At 44.4% G+C, this 15,677-nt stretch overlaps 1 protein-coding gene across 2 annotated transcripts in view; it reads left to right on the forward strand.

The window, feature by feature from the left end:
* Nucleotides 1-15,677, forward strand: part of LOC139412646 (cytoplasmic FMR1-interacting protein 1 homolog) — a 114,888-nt gene that overhangs the window by 31,397 nt on the left and 67,814 nt on the right. For both annotated transcript variants that reach the window (XM_071159415.1, XM_071159339.1), the window contains exons 8-11: nt 2,449-2,577; nt 3,295-3,399; nt 3,596-3,687; nt 4,234-4,351. In XM_071159415.1, the coding sequence (XP_071015516.1) occupies nt 2,449-2,577; nt 3,295-3,399; nt 3,596-3,687; nt 4,234-4,351 (444 nt within the window). The remainder of the gene's footprint in view (nt 1-2,448; nt 2,578-3,294; nt 3,400-3,595; nt 3,688-4,233; nt 4,352-15,677) is intronic.

The following is a 15,677-nucleotide window of genomic DNA, read 5'->3' on the forward strand; positions in this document are numbered from 1 at the left end:
CGTACTGTACATTTAGAAATCATGTGGCTAAACAAAGATAGATTATATTTAAAGTATAGTAAAAAGCTTTGTAGAACCATAAATGTTGGGCAAAAAAACTAACTCAGCTCCATCTTTCATTGAATCAGATGGCTCATCACAAAACCCACTGATATTGCTAACTATTTTAATGATTTGTTTTTCATTGGCAACATTAGCGAACTTACCCATGACATGCTAGCCACAAACTCTAAACCTACACATTCATGCATAACTGACCAAATTAATTATTTTGAATTCCGTAAACTGAGTGGGAAAGAGGTGAAACTATTATTGTCTATCAGCAGTGACAAATCATCTGTGACTGACAACCTGGATGGAAAATGACTGAGGATAATAGCGGACGATATTGACACTCCTATTGGCAATCTCTTCAATTTAAGCCTACTAGAGATTGTGTGCCCTCAGGCCTGGCGCTCGTCATCAGATGAAAATGACCGGAACAAGGTGCAGCGTGGCAGGCGTACATTCTCACTTTATTTGAAAACGGAACACCGGGAAAAAACAAAGAACACGAACCCAACGTAAAGCTAGTCGTGCAACAAACAAAGACAAGATCCCACGAAACCCAAAAGGAAACGGACAACTTATATCTGATTCCCAATCAGAGACAACGATAGACAGCTGCCTCCGATTGGGAATCAAACACACCAACATAGAAACAGAAAACCTAGAATGCCCACCCTAATCACACCCTGACCTAACCAAATAGAGAAACAAAAAGGCTCTCTAAGGTCAGGGCGTGACACCTAGAGGGTAGCAAAGTCATTCCGCTACCCAAGAATAGTAAAGCCCCCTTTACTGGCTCAAATATCTGACCAATCAGCCTGTTACCAACCCTTAGTAAACTTCTGGAAAAAATTGTGTTTGACCAGATACAATGCTATTTTACAGTAAACAAATTAACAGACTTCCAGCACGCTTATAGGGAAGGACATTCAATAAGCACAGCACTTACACAAATTACGGATGATTGGCTGAAAGAAATTGATAAAAATATTGTGGGAGCTGTTTTGTTAGACTTCCGTGCGGCTTTTGACATTATCGATCATAGTCTTCTGCTAGAAAAACGTATGTGTTATGGCTTTACACCCCCTGCTATATCGTGGATTGAGAGTTACCTGTCAGAACACAGAGGGTGTTGTTTAATGGAGGCCTCTCCAACATAATCCGGGTAGAATCCGGGATTCCCCAGGGCAGATATCTAGGCCCCTTACTTTTTTCTATTTTCACTAATGACCTTCCACTAGCACTGAGTAAAGACAGTGTGTCTATGTTTGCGGATGGCTCAACACTATACACGCCAGCTACTACAGCAAGTAAAATCACTGCTAACAAAGAGCTGCAGTCAGTTGCAGAAGGTAATAAGAGTCCTAAATATTTCAAAAACTAAAAGCATTGTATTTCAGACATCATTCACTAAACCTCAACTAAATCTTGTAATGAATAATGTGGAAATTGAGGAAGTTGAGGTGACTAAACTGCTTGGTGTAACCCTGGACAGTAGCTAAGATGGGAGGAGGTATGTACGTAATAAAGCGCTGCTCTACTGTCATGACATCGCTATCAACGAAACAAGTCCTACAGGCCCTAGTTTTATCACACCTGGACTACTGCCTAGTCATATGGTTTCACAGAGGGCATTAGGTGTATTACAGTTGGCCCAGAACAGAGCAGTACGGGCCATTAACCCTTTTCCCTCTGAAATCGAATTAACGTAATACAAAAATCTCAGTCGATATCCGTCGATATGGCCCTTCCGCATCTGCGGTGAAAGGCTGCCTTGACAGGAACTAATGGGATCCATAATAAACCCCAGGAAGAGTAGCTGCTGCCTTGACAGGAACTAATGGGATCCATAACAAACCCCAGGAAGAGTAGCTGCTGCCTTGGCAGGAACTAATGGGGATACGTAATATATAATACTGAAGTCATCTAAACATCTCTCTCTCACTCTGTCTCTCTCTCTCTCTGTTTCACTCTTGCTCTGTCTCTGTCTCTCTGTGTCTCTCTCTCTGTCTCTCGCTGTCTCTCTCTTTCGCTGTCTCTCTCTCTCCCGCTCTCTCTCTCGCTCTCTCTGTCTCACTCTCTCTCTTTCTCTCTGTTTCACTCCTGCTCTGTCTCTCTCTCTCTCTCTCTCTCTGTCTCTCGTTGTCTCTCTCTCTCCCGCTGTCTCTCTCTCTCTCTCTTTCACTCCTGCTCTGTCTCTGTCTCTCTCTCTCTCTGTCTCTCGCTGTCTCTCTCTCTCCCGCTGTCTCTCTCTCTCTCTCTGTTTCACTCCTGCTCTGTCTCTGTCTTTCTCTCTCTGTCTCTCTCTCTGTCTTTCTCTCTCTGTCTCTCTCTCTCTCTATCTCTCTCTCTGTCTCTCTCTCTCTCTCTCTCTCTCTCTCTCTCTCTCTCTGTCTCCAGTCTCTGCAGCAGCAGTTGGAGGTGATTAACGGCCACGATGAGCTGCTGGCTGACATAGTCAACCTGTGTGTTGATTACTATGAGAACAGGATGTACCTGACCCCCAACGAGAAACACATGCTGCTCAAGGTACGCTACCGTCTGGCTGGCATGCTGGGCCGCGTTCCAAATGGCGTGCCATTTGGTATATTGGATATATATTGGATAACATCTATTAAGTATTAATTATCTTCAATGTGTCTGTACCTGTCTGTTACCTTTAGGTGATGGGGTTTAGTCTGTACCTGTCTGTTACCTCTAGGTGATGGGGTTTAGTCTGTACCTGTCTGTTACCTTTAGGTGATGGGGTTTAGTCTGTACCTGTCTGTTACCTCTAGGTGATGGGGTTTAGTCTGTACCTGTCTGTTATCTCTAGGTGATGGGGTTTAGTCTGTACCTGTCTGTTACCTCTAGGTGATGGTGTTAGGTCTGTACCTGTCTGTTACCTCTAGGTGATGGGGTTTGGTCTGTACCTGTCTGTTTCTCTAGGTGATGGGGTTTGGTCTGTACCTGTCTGTTACCTCTAGGTGATGGGGTTTGGTCTGTACCTGTCTGTACCTGTCTATTACCTCTAGGTGATGGGGTTTGGTCTGTACCTGTCTGTTACCTCTAGGTGATGGGGTTTAGTCTGTACCTGTGTTACCTCCTAGGTGATGGGGTTTAGTCTGTACCTGTCCTGTCTGTTACCTCTAGGTGATGGGGTTTAGTCTGTACCTGTCTGTTACCTCTAGGTGATGGGGTTTGGTCTGTACCTGTCTGTTACCTCTAGGTGATGTGGTTTGGTCTGTACCTGTCTGTTACCTCTAGGTGATGGGGTTTGGTCTGTACCTGATGGATGGCAGTAACAGCAACATCTACAAAATGGACGCCAAGAAGAGGATCAACCTGATCAAGATTGACAAGTTCTTCAAGGTGAGAGTTTGAGACATATTGATGTTGCTGTATGTGTGTGGGTGTTTATCGTTTTGCAGAGTTGTACGTTCTCTAAAAAAAAAGTTTAATGTTGAGACTGGGATGGTCTGAAATGGCTCTGACTAACTGACTGGTCTTCATGTATCTGAAATGGCTCTGACTAACTGACTGGTCTTCATGTATCTGTCCCCAACAGCAACTGCAGGTGGTGCCTCTGTTTGGTGACATGCAGATTGAGCTGTCCAGGTACATCAAGACCAGCGCACACTTTGAAGAGAACAAGAACCGGTGAGGCCTTATCCCTCTATTCCTCCACCTCATCTTTCCTCTCTCTATCCTCATCTCTCCTCTCTCTTCTCCATCCACCTCCTCATCTCACTTCTCTATTTCTTTCTCTCCTCTCTCTATTCTCATCTCTTCTCTCTCTCTCCTCTCTTTATCCTCATCTCTTCTCTCTCTTCTTTCTCTATCCTCATCTCTCCTCTCTCTTCTCCATCCACCTCCTCATCTCTCTTCTCTATTTCATCTCTCCTCTCAATCATCATCTCTCCTCTATCCTCATCTCTTCTCTCTCTCTTCTCTCTCTCCTCGCTCTATCCTCATCTCTCCTCTCTCAATCCTCATCTCTTCTCTCTCGCTCTCTCCTCGCTCTATCCTCATCTCTCCTCTCTATCCTCATCTCTTCTCTCTCTTCTCTCCTCTCTCTATCCTCATCTCTTCTCTCTCCCTTCTCTCTCTCTCTCTCTCCTCTCTCTATCCTCATCTCTCTTCTCATCTCTCTCCTCTCTCTTCTCCATCCACCTCGTCTCATCTCTCTCTCCTCCCCGTTCACAGGTGGTCATGTACCTCAACAGGCAGCAGTCCTCAGTATAATATCTGTGAGCAGATGGTTCAGATCAGGGAAGACCACATGAAGTTCATCTCTGAGCTGGCTCGCTACAGTAACAGTGAGGTGAGCACCTAGCAACACACCTAGTCCTGTCTCAATCTCTACACCAAACACACCTAGTCCTGTCTCAATCTCTACACCAAACACACCCAGTCCTGTCTCAATCTCTACACCAAACACACCTAGTCCTGTCTCAATCTCTACACCAAACACACCTAGTCCTGTCTCAATCTCTACACCAAACACAACTAACACACCTAGTCCTGTCTCAATCTCTACACCAAACACAACTAACACACCTAGTCCTGTCTCAATCTCTACACCAAACACAACTAACACACCTAGTCCTGTCTCAATCTCTACACCAAACACAACTAACACACCTAGTCCTGTCTCAATCTCTACACCAAACACAACTAACACACCTAGTCCTGTCTCAATCTCTACACCAAACACTCCTAGTCCTGTCTCATTCTCTACACCAAACACAACTAACACACCTAGTCCTGTCTCAATCTCTACACCAAACACACCTAGTCCTGTCTCAATCTCTACACCAAACACACCTAGTCCTGTCTCAATCTCTACACCAAACACAACTAGTCTTGTCTCAATCTCTACACCAAACACAACTAACACAACTAACAACTGAAGTTAGTGAGGTAAGAGTCTCCAACTTCAGTGATTTTTGCAGTTCGTTCCAGTCATTGGCAGCAGAGACCTGGAAGGAAAGACGACCAAAGGAGGAATTGGCTTTGGGGGTGACCAGTGAGATATACCTGCTGGAGAGTGTGCTACGAGTAGGTGCTGCTATGGTGTCCAGCGAGCTGAGATAAGGCGGGCCTTTACCTAGCAGAGACTTGTAGATGACCTGGAGCCAGTGGGTTTGGCAACGAGTATGAAGCGAGGGCCAGCCAACGAGAGCGTACAGGTCGCAGTGGTGGGTGGTATATGGGAATTTGGTGACAAAACGGATGGCACTGTGATAGACTGCATCCAGTTTGTTGAGTAGAGTGTTGAAGGCTATTTTATAGATGACATCGCCGAAGTCGAGGATCGGTAGGATAGTCAGTTTTACGAGGGTATGTTTGGCAGCATGAGTGAAGGATGCTTTGTTGCGAAATAGGAAGCCAATTCTAGATTTAATTTTGGATTGGAGATGCTTAATGTGAGTCTGGAAGGAGAGTTCACAGTCTAACCAGACACCTAGGTATTTGTAGTTGTCTACATACAGTGGGGCAAAAAAGTATTTAGTCAGCCACCAATTGTGCAAGTTCTCCCACTTAAAAAGATGAGAGAGGCCTGTAATGTTCATCATAGGTACACTTCAACTATGACAGACAAAATGAGAAAAAAAAAATCCAGAAAATCACATTGTAGGATTTTTTATTTTGTAATAAAACATAAAAAAATAAATGTAAAGTTTTATTAAGTTTTCTTGTTTTTCAATCAACCAACAAAACATTCACAGATGTGACAGGCTTAAAAAAATTAAAATAAAAGATTAAGAAAAATAAACATTTTTTATTTATTTATTTATTTTTTCCCTTGGTGCTTACACTGCTCAAAAAAATAAAGGGAACACTTAAACAACACAATGTAACTCCAAGTCAATCACACTTCTGTAAAATCAAACTGTCCACTTAGGAAGCAACACTGATTGACAATAAATGTCACATGCTGTTGTGAAAATGTAATAGACAGCAGGTGGAAATTATAGGCAATTAGCAAGACACCCCCAATAAAGGAGTGGGTCTGCAGGTGATAACCGCAGACCACTTCTCAGTTCCTATGCTTCCTGGCTGATGTTTTAGGCACTTTTGAATGCTGGCGGTGTTTTCACTCTAGTGGTAGCATGAGACGGAGTCTACAACCCACACAAGTGGCTCTGGTAGGGCAGCTCATCCAGGATGGCACATCAATGCGAGCTGTGGCAAGAAGGTTTGCTGTGGCAAGAAGGTTTGCTGTGTCTGTCAGCGTAGTGTCTAGAGCATGGAGGCGCTACCAGGAGATAGGCCAGTACATCAGGAGACGTGGAGGAGGCCGTAGGAGGGCAACAACCCGGCAGCAGGACCGCTACCTCCGCCTTTGTGCAAGGAGGAGCAGGAGGAGCACTGCCAGAGCCCTGCAAAATTACCTCCAGCAGGCCACAAATGTGCATGTGTCTGCTCAAACGGTCAGAAACAGACTCCATGAGGGTGGTATGAGGGCCTGACGTCCACAGGTTGGGGTTGTGCTTACAGCCCAACACCATGCAGGACATTTGGCATTTTCCAGAGAACACCAAGATTGGCAAATTCGCCACTGGCGCCCTGTGCTCTTCACAGATGAAAGCAGGTTCACACTGAACACGTGACAGACGTGACAGAGTCTGGAGACGCCGTGGAGAACGTTCTGCTGCCTGCAACATCCTCCAGCATGACCGGTTTGGCGGTGGGTCAGTCATGGTGTGGGGTGGCATTTCTTTGGGGGGCTGCACAGCCCTCCATGTGCTCGCCAGAGGTAGCCTGACTACCATTAGGTACCGAGATGAGATCCTCAGACCCCTTGTGAGACCATATGCTGGTGCGGTTGGCCCTGGGTTCCTCCTAATGCAAGACAATGCTAGACCTCATGTGGCTGGAGAGTGTCAGCAGTTCCTGTAAGAGGAAGGCATTGATGCTATGGACTGGCCCGCCCGTTCCCCAGACCTGAATCCAATTGAGCACATCTGGGACATCATGTCTCGCTCCATCCACCAATGCCACGTTGCACCACAGACTGTCCAGGAGTTGGCGGATGCTTTAGTGCAGGTCTGGGAGGAGATCCCTCGGGAGACCATCCACCACCTCATCAGGAGCATGCCCAGGCGTTGTAGGGAGGTCATACAGGCACGTGGAGGCCACACAGACTACTGAGCCTCATTTTGACTTGTTTTAAGGACATTACATCAAAGTTGGATCAGCCTGTAGTGTGGTTTTCCACTTTAATTTTGAGTGTCACTCCAAATCCAGACCTCCATGGGTTGATAAATTTGATTTCCATTGATAATTTTTGTGTGATTTTGTTGTCAGCACATTCAACTACGTAAATAAAAAAGTATTTAATAAGAATATTTCATTCATTCAGATCTAGGATGTGGTATTTTAGTGTTCCCTTTATTTTTTTGAGCAGTGTATATATACATACACACCCACATATATACACACACACATATATATATATACATACATACATACATACATATGCACACGTACTCAAAAAATGTATAAAATAAAAACACAAAAAAACATATATAACACTTGCAGCAGCACTATCAAGGTTCTTATCAGCTATTTCTAGCCTTCGCTGAGACGACGGACCAATAATTCGTTTTTAGGTTTTACAGTACCTTACACAAGATGTATCTGCGCATTTCCCTAGTCACCCCGTTCACTCTGTCCAGTTTGAAATATAGTTGAATAGTGGAGACCAAAGTCTATCAAACTTGGGCTGTCTCTTGTGGAGGTCATAAGTGAGCTTTTCAAGAGGAAGAAAGTCAACAATCTGGTCAATCCACATTTTAAATGTAGGAGGGGTATTAGAGGCCCACAATAGAATAATACATTTCTTAGCAAAGTATGTAATAGTCAAAAGCAAATTTTCTCTGTCAGGATCAAGAACAAAGTCCTGCTGGGCATTAAGAAGATAGATACACAGGGTCATATCAAACTGTACATCTAGTATTTGCCAGAATCTGGCAATCTCTCTACAACTCCAAAATACATGCATATAGGTTCCACTTTCAGAGGTACATATTTTACAGTTAGGAGACATATCTGTTTTCATTCTATGGAGTCTCAAAGGAGTATAATAAAATTTGTACAAAAATGTGTAATTAGATTCTTTCATTTTTACATTGGTAGAGGAGCAGTATACCCTGTCGCAAACCTCCGCCCATAACTCATCACTGATAGTCAGACCAAGGTCCTTTTCCCAGATTATTTTCAAAGGAGTAAAGGAGGAGCTTCCTTTCTCAGAAAGGAGTCTATAGATGTAAGATATTTTGCCTTTAATGGATTGTGCTGTGACAAGAAGGGTTTCAACTTCATTCAACTGAGTTCTAAACCTCCTCTTGGAGGTAAATGAGGAAATTACATGTCTAATTTGAAGATATTAAAAAAAAAATGGGATCTTGGCACATTGAATTCACTGCAGAGCTCTTGAAAGGATTTCAGTGTAGTGGTTTTCTGATGAAATAGGTCTGAAAAGGTCCTGATTCCTAGGGTATGCCAAAGATTAAAGTTGGCATCCCTCAGGGCTTTTGGCAAGTCTGGGTTGCCTACTATAGGCGAGTGAGAACATATTTGGGAGGAAATGCCCAGGTATTTCTTACAGTCCCTCCACGCTAGTAGGGTGCTGTAAATCACAAAGGTTTTGGCTATGTTGCCCACTTCACTAAAGTTATTAATTAATATAATTGAGCTTAAGGGCAATGAACCACAGGATTGGGCTTCTATCTGAATCCACGTTGACTCTTGTCTGTTTGTGATCCATGTTAGCATGTTGCGGATTTGGGCAGACCAGTAGTACAATTGAAGGGAGGGAAGGGCAAGACCACCCATAGATTCAGGTTTCGATAGAGTGGAAAACTTGATCCTAGGTTTTTTATTGCCCCATATAAATTTGGTGATGCTTTGGTTAGTTGTTTTGAAGAAGGAAACTGGGAGATAGCATGGGAGCATCTGAAATAAATAGTTCAGTCTAGGGAGGATGTTGATACGGATGACATTAATTCTTCCTACTAAGCTAATTGGGAGGGAGATCCAGGTTTGGAGATCGTTCTTGATTTGATCCAGGAGTGGAAGATAATTTTCCTTGAAAAGGCTATTCAGATCTGGTGTTATGAAGATCCCGAGGTATTGAAACCCCTGTGTATTCCATTGGAAAGGACATAGTGTCTTCATAGAGCTGGTGAGTGTAATATTGAGAGGGCAGACAGTGGGTTTGTTAAAATTGATATTATAACCTGAAAACTTGCCATACTGAGCAATTGTGTCTAAAATGAGAGGGAGGGATTTCTCAGGGTTGGATATGTAGAGCAAGACATCATCTGCTTAAAGCGAAATCTTGTGCTGCAGGCCGCCTGCAGAAACACCCATAATACTTGGATTGCTCCTTATCAACTCTGCCAAAGACTCCGCCCCCAACAAGTAGAGCAGCGGGGACAGCGAGCACCCTTGTCTTGTGCCCCGTTCCAGAGGGAATCTGTCAGAGTTCAGTCCATTAGTAGTCACCATGGCATTTGGATGAGAGTATAGTGATTTGATCCATTTATAAAATTTGGGCCCATATTGAACTTTTCTAAGACTGAAAACAGAAAGCTCCACTCCATCCTGTCAAACGCCTTCTCAGCATCCAGTGAAGCCAGCATTACAGGGGTCTTCTGTGCGTTTACTTGATCAATAATATCAAAAAGACGGCGAATGTTATCAGAAGAGTATCTGTATCTAATAAATCCAGTTTGGTCCGCTTTTATTATTTTGGGAAGAAGAGTGTTTAGTCTTTTGGCAAGCAATTTGGTAATTATTTTATAGTCGAAATCCAACAAGCTTATGGGCCGGAAGGACGAGCAGGATAGGGGGTCCTTGTCCTTTTTGAGCAACACTGTAATGCGAGCTGTGTCCATTGAGTCTGGAAGAACTCCGTTTTTGCAAAAATCCTCTAGCATTGGCATGAAGATAGGGCTGAGCTGGGGCCAAAAAGCTTTGTAGAACTCTCTGGGGAATCCATCCGGGCCTGGGGACTTATTAGGTGGCATGGAGGTAATTGCCTCCAGAATCTCCTCAGGAGTGAAGGGGGAGTTGAGATCTTCTTGGTCGGTCTCTGATAGTTTAGGTAGCGAGATTCCCTCTAGGAAAGAGTGGAGTTCTGCCTCCGTGTGTTTTCTCTCAGAGGTATATAGTTTGCAGTAAAAATCATGAAAAGTTAAATTGATATTTTTGGGGTCATATGTGACCTTGTCCTCTGCTGTTCGGATAGCCATGATTATACGCTCTGACTGCTCCTTTTTTAATTGGTAAGCAAGCAATCTACTGGGCCTATTGCTATACTCATGGTATTTCTGTTTAGTAAAGAAAACTTTTTTTTTTATCTCCCGAGTGTAGTCCAAATTCAGTTTGGCTTTGGCTGCTTTAAGATGACTCCAGTTGGTGCTGTCTGGGGATTGTTTATGTATTTTTTCACAGCATTCCAGCTCCCTCTCAAGATCTAGCCTGTGTGCTTCCATGGCTTTTTTCTTAGAGGAAGCATATGCGATTAGATGGCATCTTAGTGTGGCTTTAGCAGCGTCCCACATTGTGGCCCGGAGAAACAGGAGAATCTTTATTGTCTTGTGTGTAGTTGTCTATCCATGTAGTTACCAATGTATGGAACGCTTCGTTTGATAGCATGGAGGTGTTGAATTTCCAGCTCTTTGACCTCGGGATGTTTTTGCAGAGGTCAAAGCGGAGGTGGACAAAGGCGTGATCTGAAAGTGCTATGGGTCCGATTGTACATGTGGCTGAATTTATGAAACTCTTTGGGATAAAAATGTAATCTATACGGGAGTAGGTGTTATGGACATTAGAGTAGTATGTATAGTCCATAGATGAGCTATTAGTCTCTCTCCAGATATCTATCAGTCCCATGTCTTTAGTAAGAGAGTTCAACATCTTTGCAGATCTAGGATTTGTGGTGGGGACTTGAGATGATTTGTCTAGGGTTGGGTTAAGGGTACAATTAAAATCTCCGGCCACCACGCCAAAGGAGACACAATGCTCATTGAACAGGGTTATCATTTTTGACATGAAGGCAGGAGTATCTGTGTTAGGGGCGTATATGTTTAAGATAGTAATTGGTTGACCATATAGTGACCCAGTTATCAAAATAAATCTCCCCTCCGGATCAGATATGTTTTTGTCAATTATGAATGGAACATTCTTATGGATAAGTATGGCTGTGCCTCTACTGTTTGATTTGAAAGATGAGAAATACACCTGTCCCACCCAAGCTCTGCGGAGTTTGGCATGTTCAGCATCACAGAGGTGTGTCTCTTGTAATAAATAGCGCGATGTCTGCTTTCTCCTTTTTAGAGCACATAGTATCTTTTTCCGTTTTATTGCATGCCCTAGACCATGGCAGTTCCATGTCAATAGATTTAAGGTACTAGTCATCGTCATCGAACAGTTATCGCACTTTAGTGCAAGTCATCGCTGGGTAAAAGTGGATAGTAGTTACAGCTGCGAAAAAAAGGAAAATAAATGGTATATATAAAATAATAATCTCTGAACACCCCAGCCGAGTTCCCAAACAACTCGACACATCCCGTTGGATCTATTATCCCCCCGCTCAGTCTCAATTCTGTGTTCCGAATAAAACAAAAACTGGGAACAGTTAGCAACGTCTCCCTCTCCCCACCTAAGAAATGCCTCATCCTCTCCACCCCGCATTGAGTAAATGACAACGTCTCCCCCTCCCCACCAAAGAAATGCCTCATCCTCTCCTCTCCACCCCGCATTGAGTAAATTACAACGTCTCCCCCTCCCCACCAAAGAAATGCCTCATCCTCTCCACCCCGCATTGAGTAAATGACAACGTCTCCCTCTCCCCACCAAAGAAATGCCTCATCCTCTCCACCCCGCATTGAGTAAATGACAACGTCTCCCTCTCCCCACCAAAGAAATGCCTCATCCTCTCCTCTCCACCCCGCATTGAGTAAATGACAACGTCTCCCCCTCCCCACCAAAGAAATGCCTCATCCTCTCCACCCCGCATTGAGTAAATGACAACAACTCCCCCTCCCCACCAAAGAAATGCCTCATCCTCTCCACCCCGCATTGAGTAAATGACAACAACTCCCCCTCCCCACCAAAGAAATGCCTCATCCTCTCCACCCCGCATTGAGTAAATGACAACATCTCCCTCTCCCCACCAAAGAAATGCCTCATCCTCTCCACCCCGCATTGAGTAAATGACAACGTAGCCCTCATCCAGACCACACTAAAAGAGGTAGAAAATAAAATGAATAGCCCAGCCTACATATAAAGGAAAATAAATACATTGTAGGATTTTAAATTAATTTATTTGCAAATGATGGTGGAAAATAAGTATTTGGTCAAGTATCTCAATACTTTGTTATATACACTTAGTTGGCAATGACAGAGGTCAAACGTTTTCTGTAAGTCTTCACAAGGTTTTCACACACTGTTGCTGGTATTTTGGCCCATTCCTCCATGCAGATCTCCTCTAGAGCAGTGATGTTTTGGGGCTGTTGCTGGGCAACACAGACTTTCAACTCCCTCCAAAGATTTTCTATGGGGTTGAGATCTGGAGACCGGCTAGGCTACTCCAGGACCTTGAAATGCTTCTTACGAAGCCACTCCTTCATTGCCCGAGCGGTGTATTTGGGATAATTGTCATGCTGAAAGACCCAGCCACGTTTCATCTTCAATGCCCTTGCTGATGGATTGAGGTTTTCACTCAAAATCTCACGATACATGGCCCCATTCATTCTTTCCTTTACACGGATCGGTCGTCCTGGTCCCTTTGCAGAAAAACAGCCCCAAAGCATGATGCTTCCACCCCCATGCTTCACAGTAGGTATGGTGTTCTTTGGATGCAACTCAGCATTCTTTGTCCTCCAAACACGATGAGTTGAGTTTTTACCAAAAAGTTGTATTTTGGTTTCATCTGACCATATGACATTCTCCCAATCTTCTTCTGGATCATCCAAATGCTCTCTAGCAAACTTCAGACGGGCCTGGACATGTACTGACTCCTAGTCCTGTCTCAATCTCTACACCAAACACAACTAACACACCTAGTCCTGTCTCAATCTCTACACCAAACACAACTAACACACCTAGTCCTGTCTCAATCTCTACACCAAACACTCCTAGTCCTGTCTCATTCTCTACACCAAACACAACTAACACACCTAGTCCTGTCTCATTCTCTACACCAAACACAACTAACACACCTAGTCCTGTCTCAATCTCTACACCAAACACAACTAGTCCTGTCTCAATCTCTATACCAAACACACCTAGTCCTGTCTCAATCTCTACACCAACCACAACTAACACACCTAGTCCTGTCTCAATCTCTACACCAAACACACCTAGTCCTGTCTCAATCTCTACACCAAACACAACTAGTCTTGTCTCAATCTCTACACCAAACACAACTAGTCTTGTCTCAATCTCTACACCAAACACAACTAACACAACTAACAACTGAAGTTAGTGAGGTAAGAGTCTCCAACTTCAGTGATTTTTGCAGTTCGTTCCAGTCATTGGCAGCAGAGACCTGGAAGGAAAGACGACCAAAGGAGGAATTGGCTTTGGGGGTGACCAGTGAGATATACCTGCTGGAGAGCGTGCTACGAGTAGGTGCTGCAATGGTGTCCAGCGAGCTGAGATACCTAGCAGAGACTTGTAGATGACCTGGAGCCAGTGGGTTTGGCGACGAGTATGAAGCGAGGGCCAGCCAACGAGAGCGTACAGGTCGCAGTGGTGGGTGGTATATGGGAATTTGGTGACAAAACGGATGGCACTGTGATAGACTGCATCCAGTTTGTTGAGTAGGGTGTTGAAGGCTATTTTATAGATGACATCGCCGAAGTCGAGGATCGGTAGGATAGTCAGTTTTACGAGGGTATGTTTGGCAGCATGAGTGAAGGATGCTTTGTTGCGAAATAGGAAGCCAATTCTAGATTTAATTTTGGATTGGAGATGCTTAATGTGAGTCTGGAAGGAGAGTTCACAGTCTAACCAGACACCTAGGTATTTGTAGTTGTCTACATACAGTGGGGCAAAAAAGTATTTAGTAAGCCACCAATTGTGCAAGTTCTCCCACTTAAAAAGATGAGAGAGGCCTGTAATGTTCATCATAGGTACACTTCAACTATGACAGACAAAATGAGAAAAAAAAAATCCAGAAAATCACATTGTAGGATTTTTTATTTTGTAATAAAAAATAAAAAAATAAATGTAAAGTTTTATTAAGTTTTCTTGTTTTTCAATCAACCAACAAAACATTCACAGATGTGACAGGCTTAAAAAAATTAAAATAAAAGATTAAGAAAAATAAACATTTTTTATTTATTTATTTATTTTTTCCCTTGGTGCTTACACTGCTCAAAAAAATAAAGGGAACACTTAAACAACACAATGTAACTCCAAGTCAATCACACTTCTGTAAAATCAATCTGTCCACTTAGGAAGCAACACTGATTGACAATAAATGTCACATGCTGTTGTGAAAATGTAATAGACAGCAGGTGGAAATTATAGGCAATTAGCAAGACACCCCCAATAAAGGAGTGGGTCTGCAGGTGATAACCGCAGACCACTTCTCAGTTCCTATGCTTCCTGGCTGATGTTTTAGGCACTTTTGAATGCTGGCGGTGTTTTCACTCTAGTGGTAGCATGAGACGGAGTCTACAACCCACACAAGTGGCTCTGGTAGGGCAGCTCATCCAGGATGGCACATCAATGCGAGCTGTGGCAAGAAGGTTTGCTGTGGCAAGAAGGTTTGCTGTGTCTGTCAGCGTAGTGTCTAGAGCATGGAGGCGCTACCAGGAGATAGGCCAGTACATCAGGAGACGTGGAGGAGGCCGTAGGAGGGCAACAACCCGGCAGCAGGACCGCTACCTCCGCCTTTGTGCAAGGAGGAGCAGGAGGAGCACTGCCAGAGCCCTGCAAAATTACCTCCAGCAGGCCACAAATGTGCATGTGTCTGCTCAAACGGTCAGAAACAGACTCCATGAGGGTGGTATGAGGGCCTGACGTCCACAGGTTGGGGTTGTGCTTACAGCCCAACACCATGCAGGACATTTGGCATTTTCCAGAGAACACCAAGATTGGCAAATTCGCCACTGGCGCCCTGTGCTCTTCACAGATGAAAGCAGGTTCACACTGAACACGTGACAGACGTGACAGAGTCTGGAGACGCCGTGGAGAACGTTCTGCTGCCTGCAACATCCTCCAGCATGACCGGTTTGGCGGTGGGTCAGTCATGGTGTGGGGTGGCATTTCTTTGGGGGGCTGCACAGCCCTCCATGTGCTCGCCAGAGGTAGCCTGACTACCATTAGGTACCGAGATGAGATCCTCAGACCCCTTGTGAGACCATATGCTGGTGCGGTTGGCCCTGGGTTCCTCCTAATGCAAGACAATGCTAGACCTCATGTGGCTGGAGAGTGTCAGCAGTTCCTGTAAGAGGAAGGCATTGATGCTATGGACTGGCCCGCCCGTTCCCCAGACCTGAATCCAATTGAGCACATCTGGGACATCATGTCTCGCTCCATCCACCAATGCCACGTTGCACCACAGACTGTCCAGGAGTTGGCGGATGCTTTAGTGCAGGTCTGGGAGGAGATCCCTCGGGAGA

The sequence above is a fragment of the Oncorhynchus clarkii genome, chromosome 1 (genome assembly GCF_045791955.1).
Source record: "Oncorhynchus clarkii lewisi isolate Uvic-CL-2024 chromosome 1, UVic_Ocla_1.0, whole genome shotgun sequence".
NCBI lineage: Eukaryota > Metazoa > Chordata > Actinopteri > Salmoniformes > Salmonidae > Oncorhynchus > Oncorhynchus clarkii.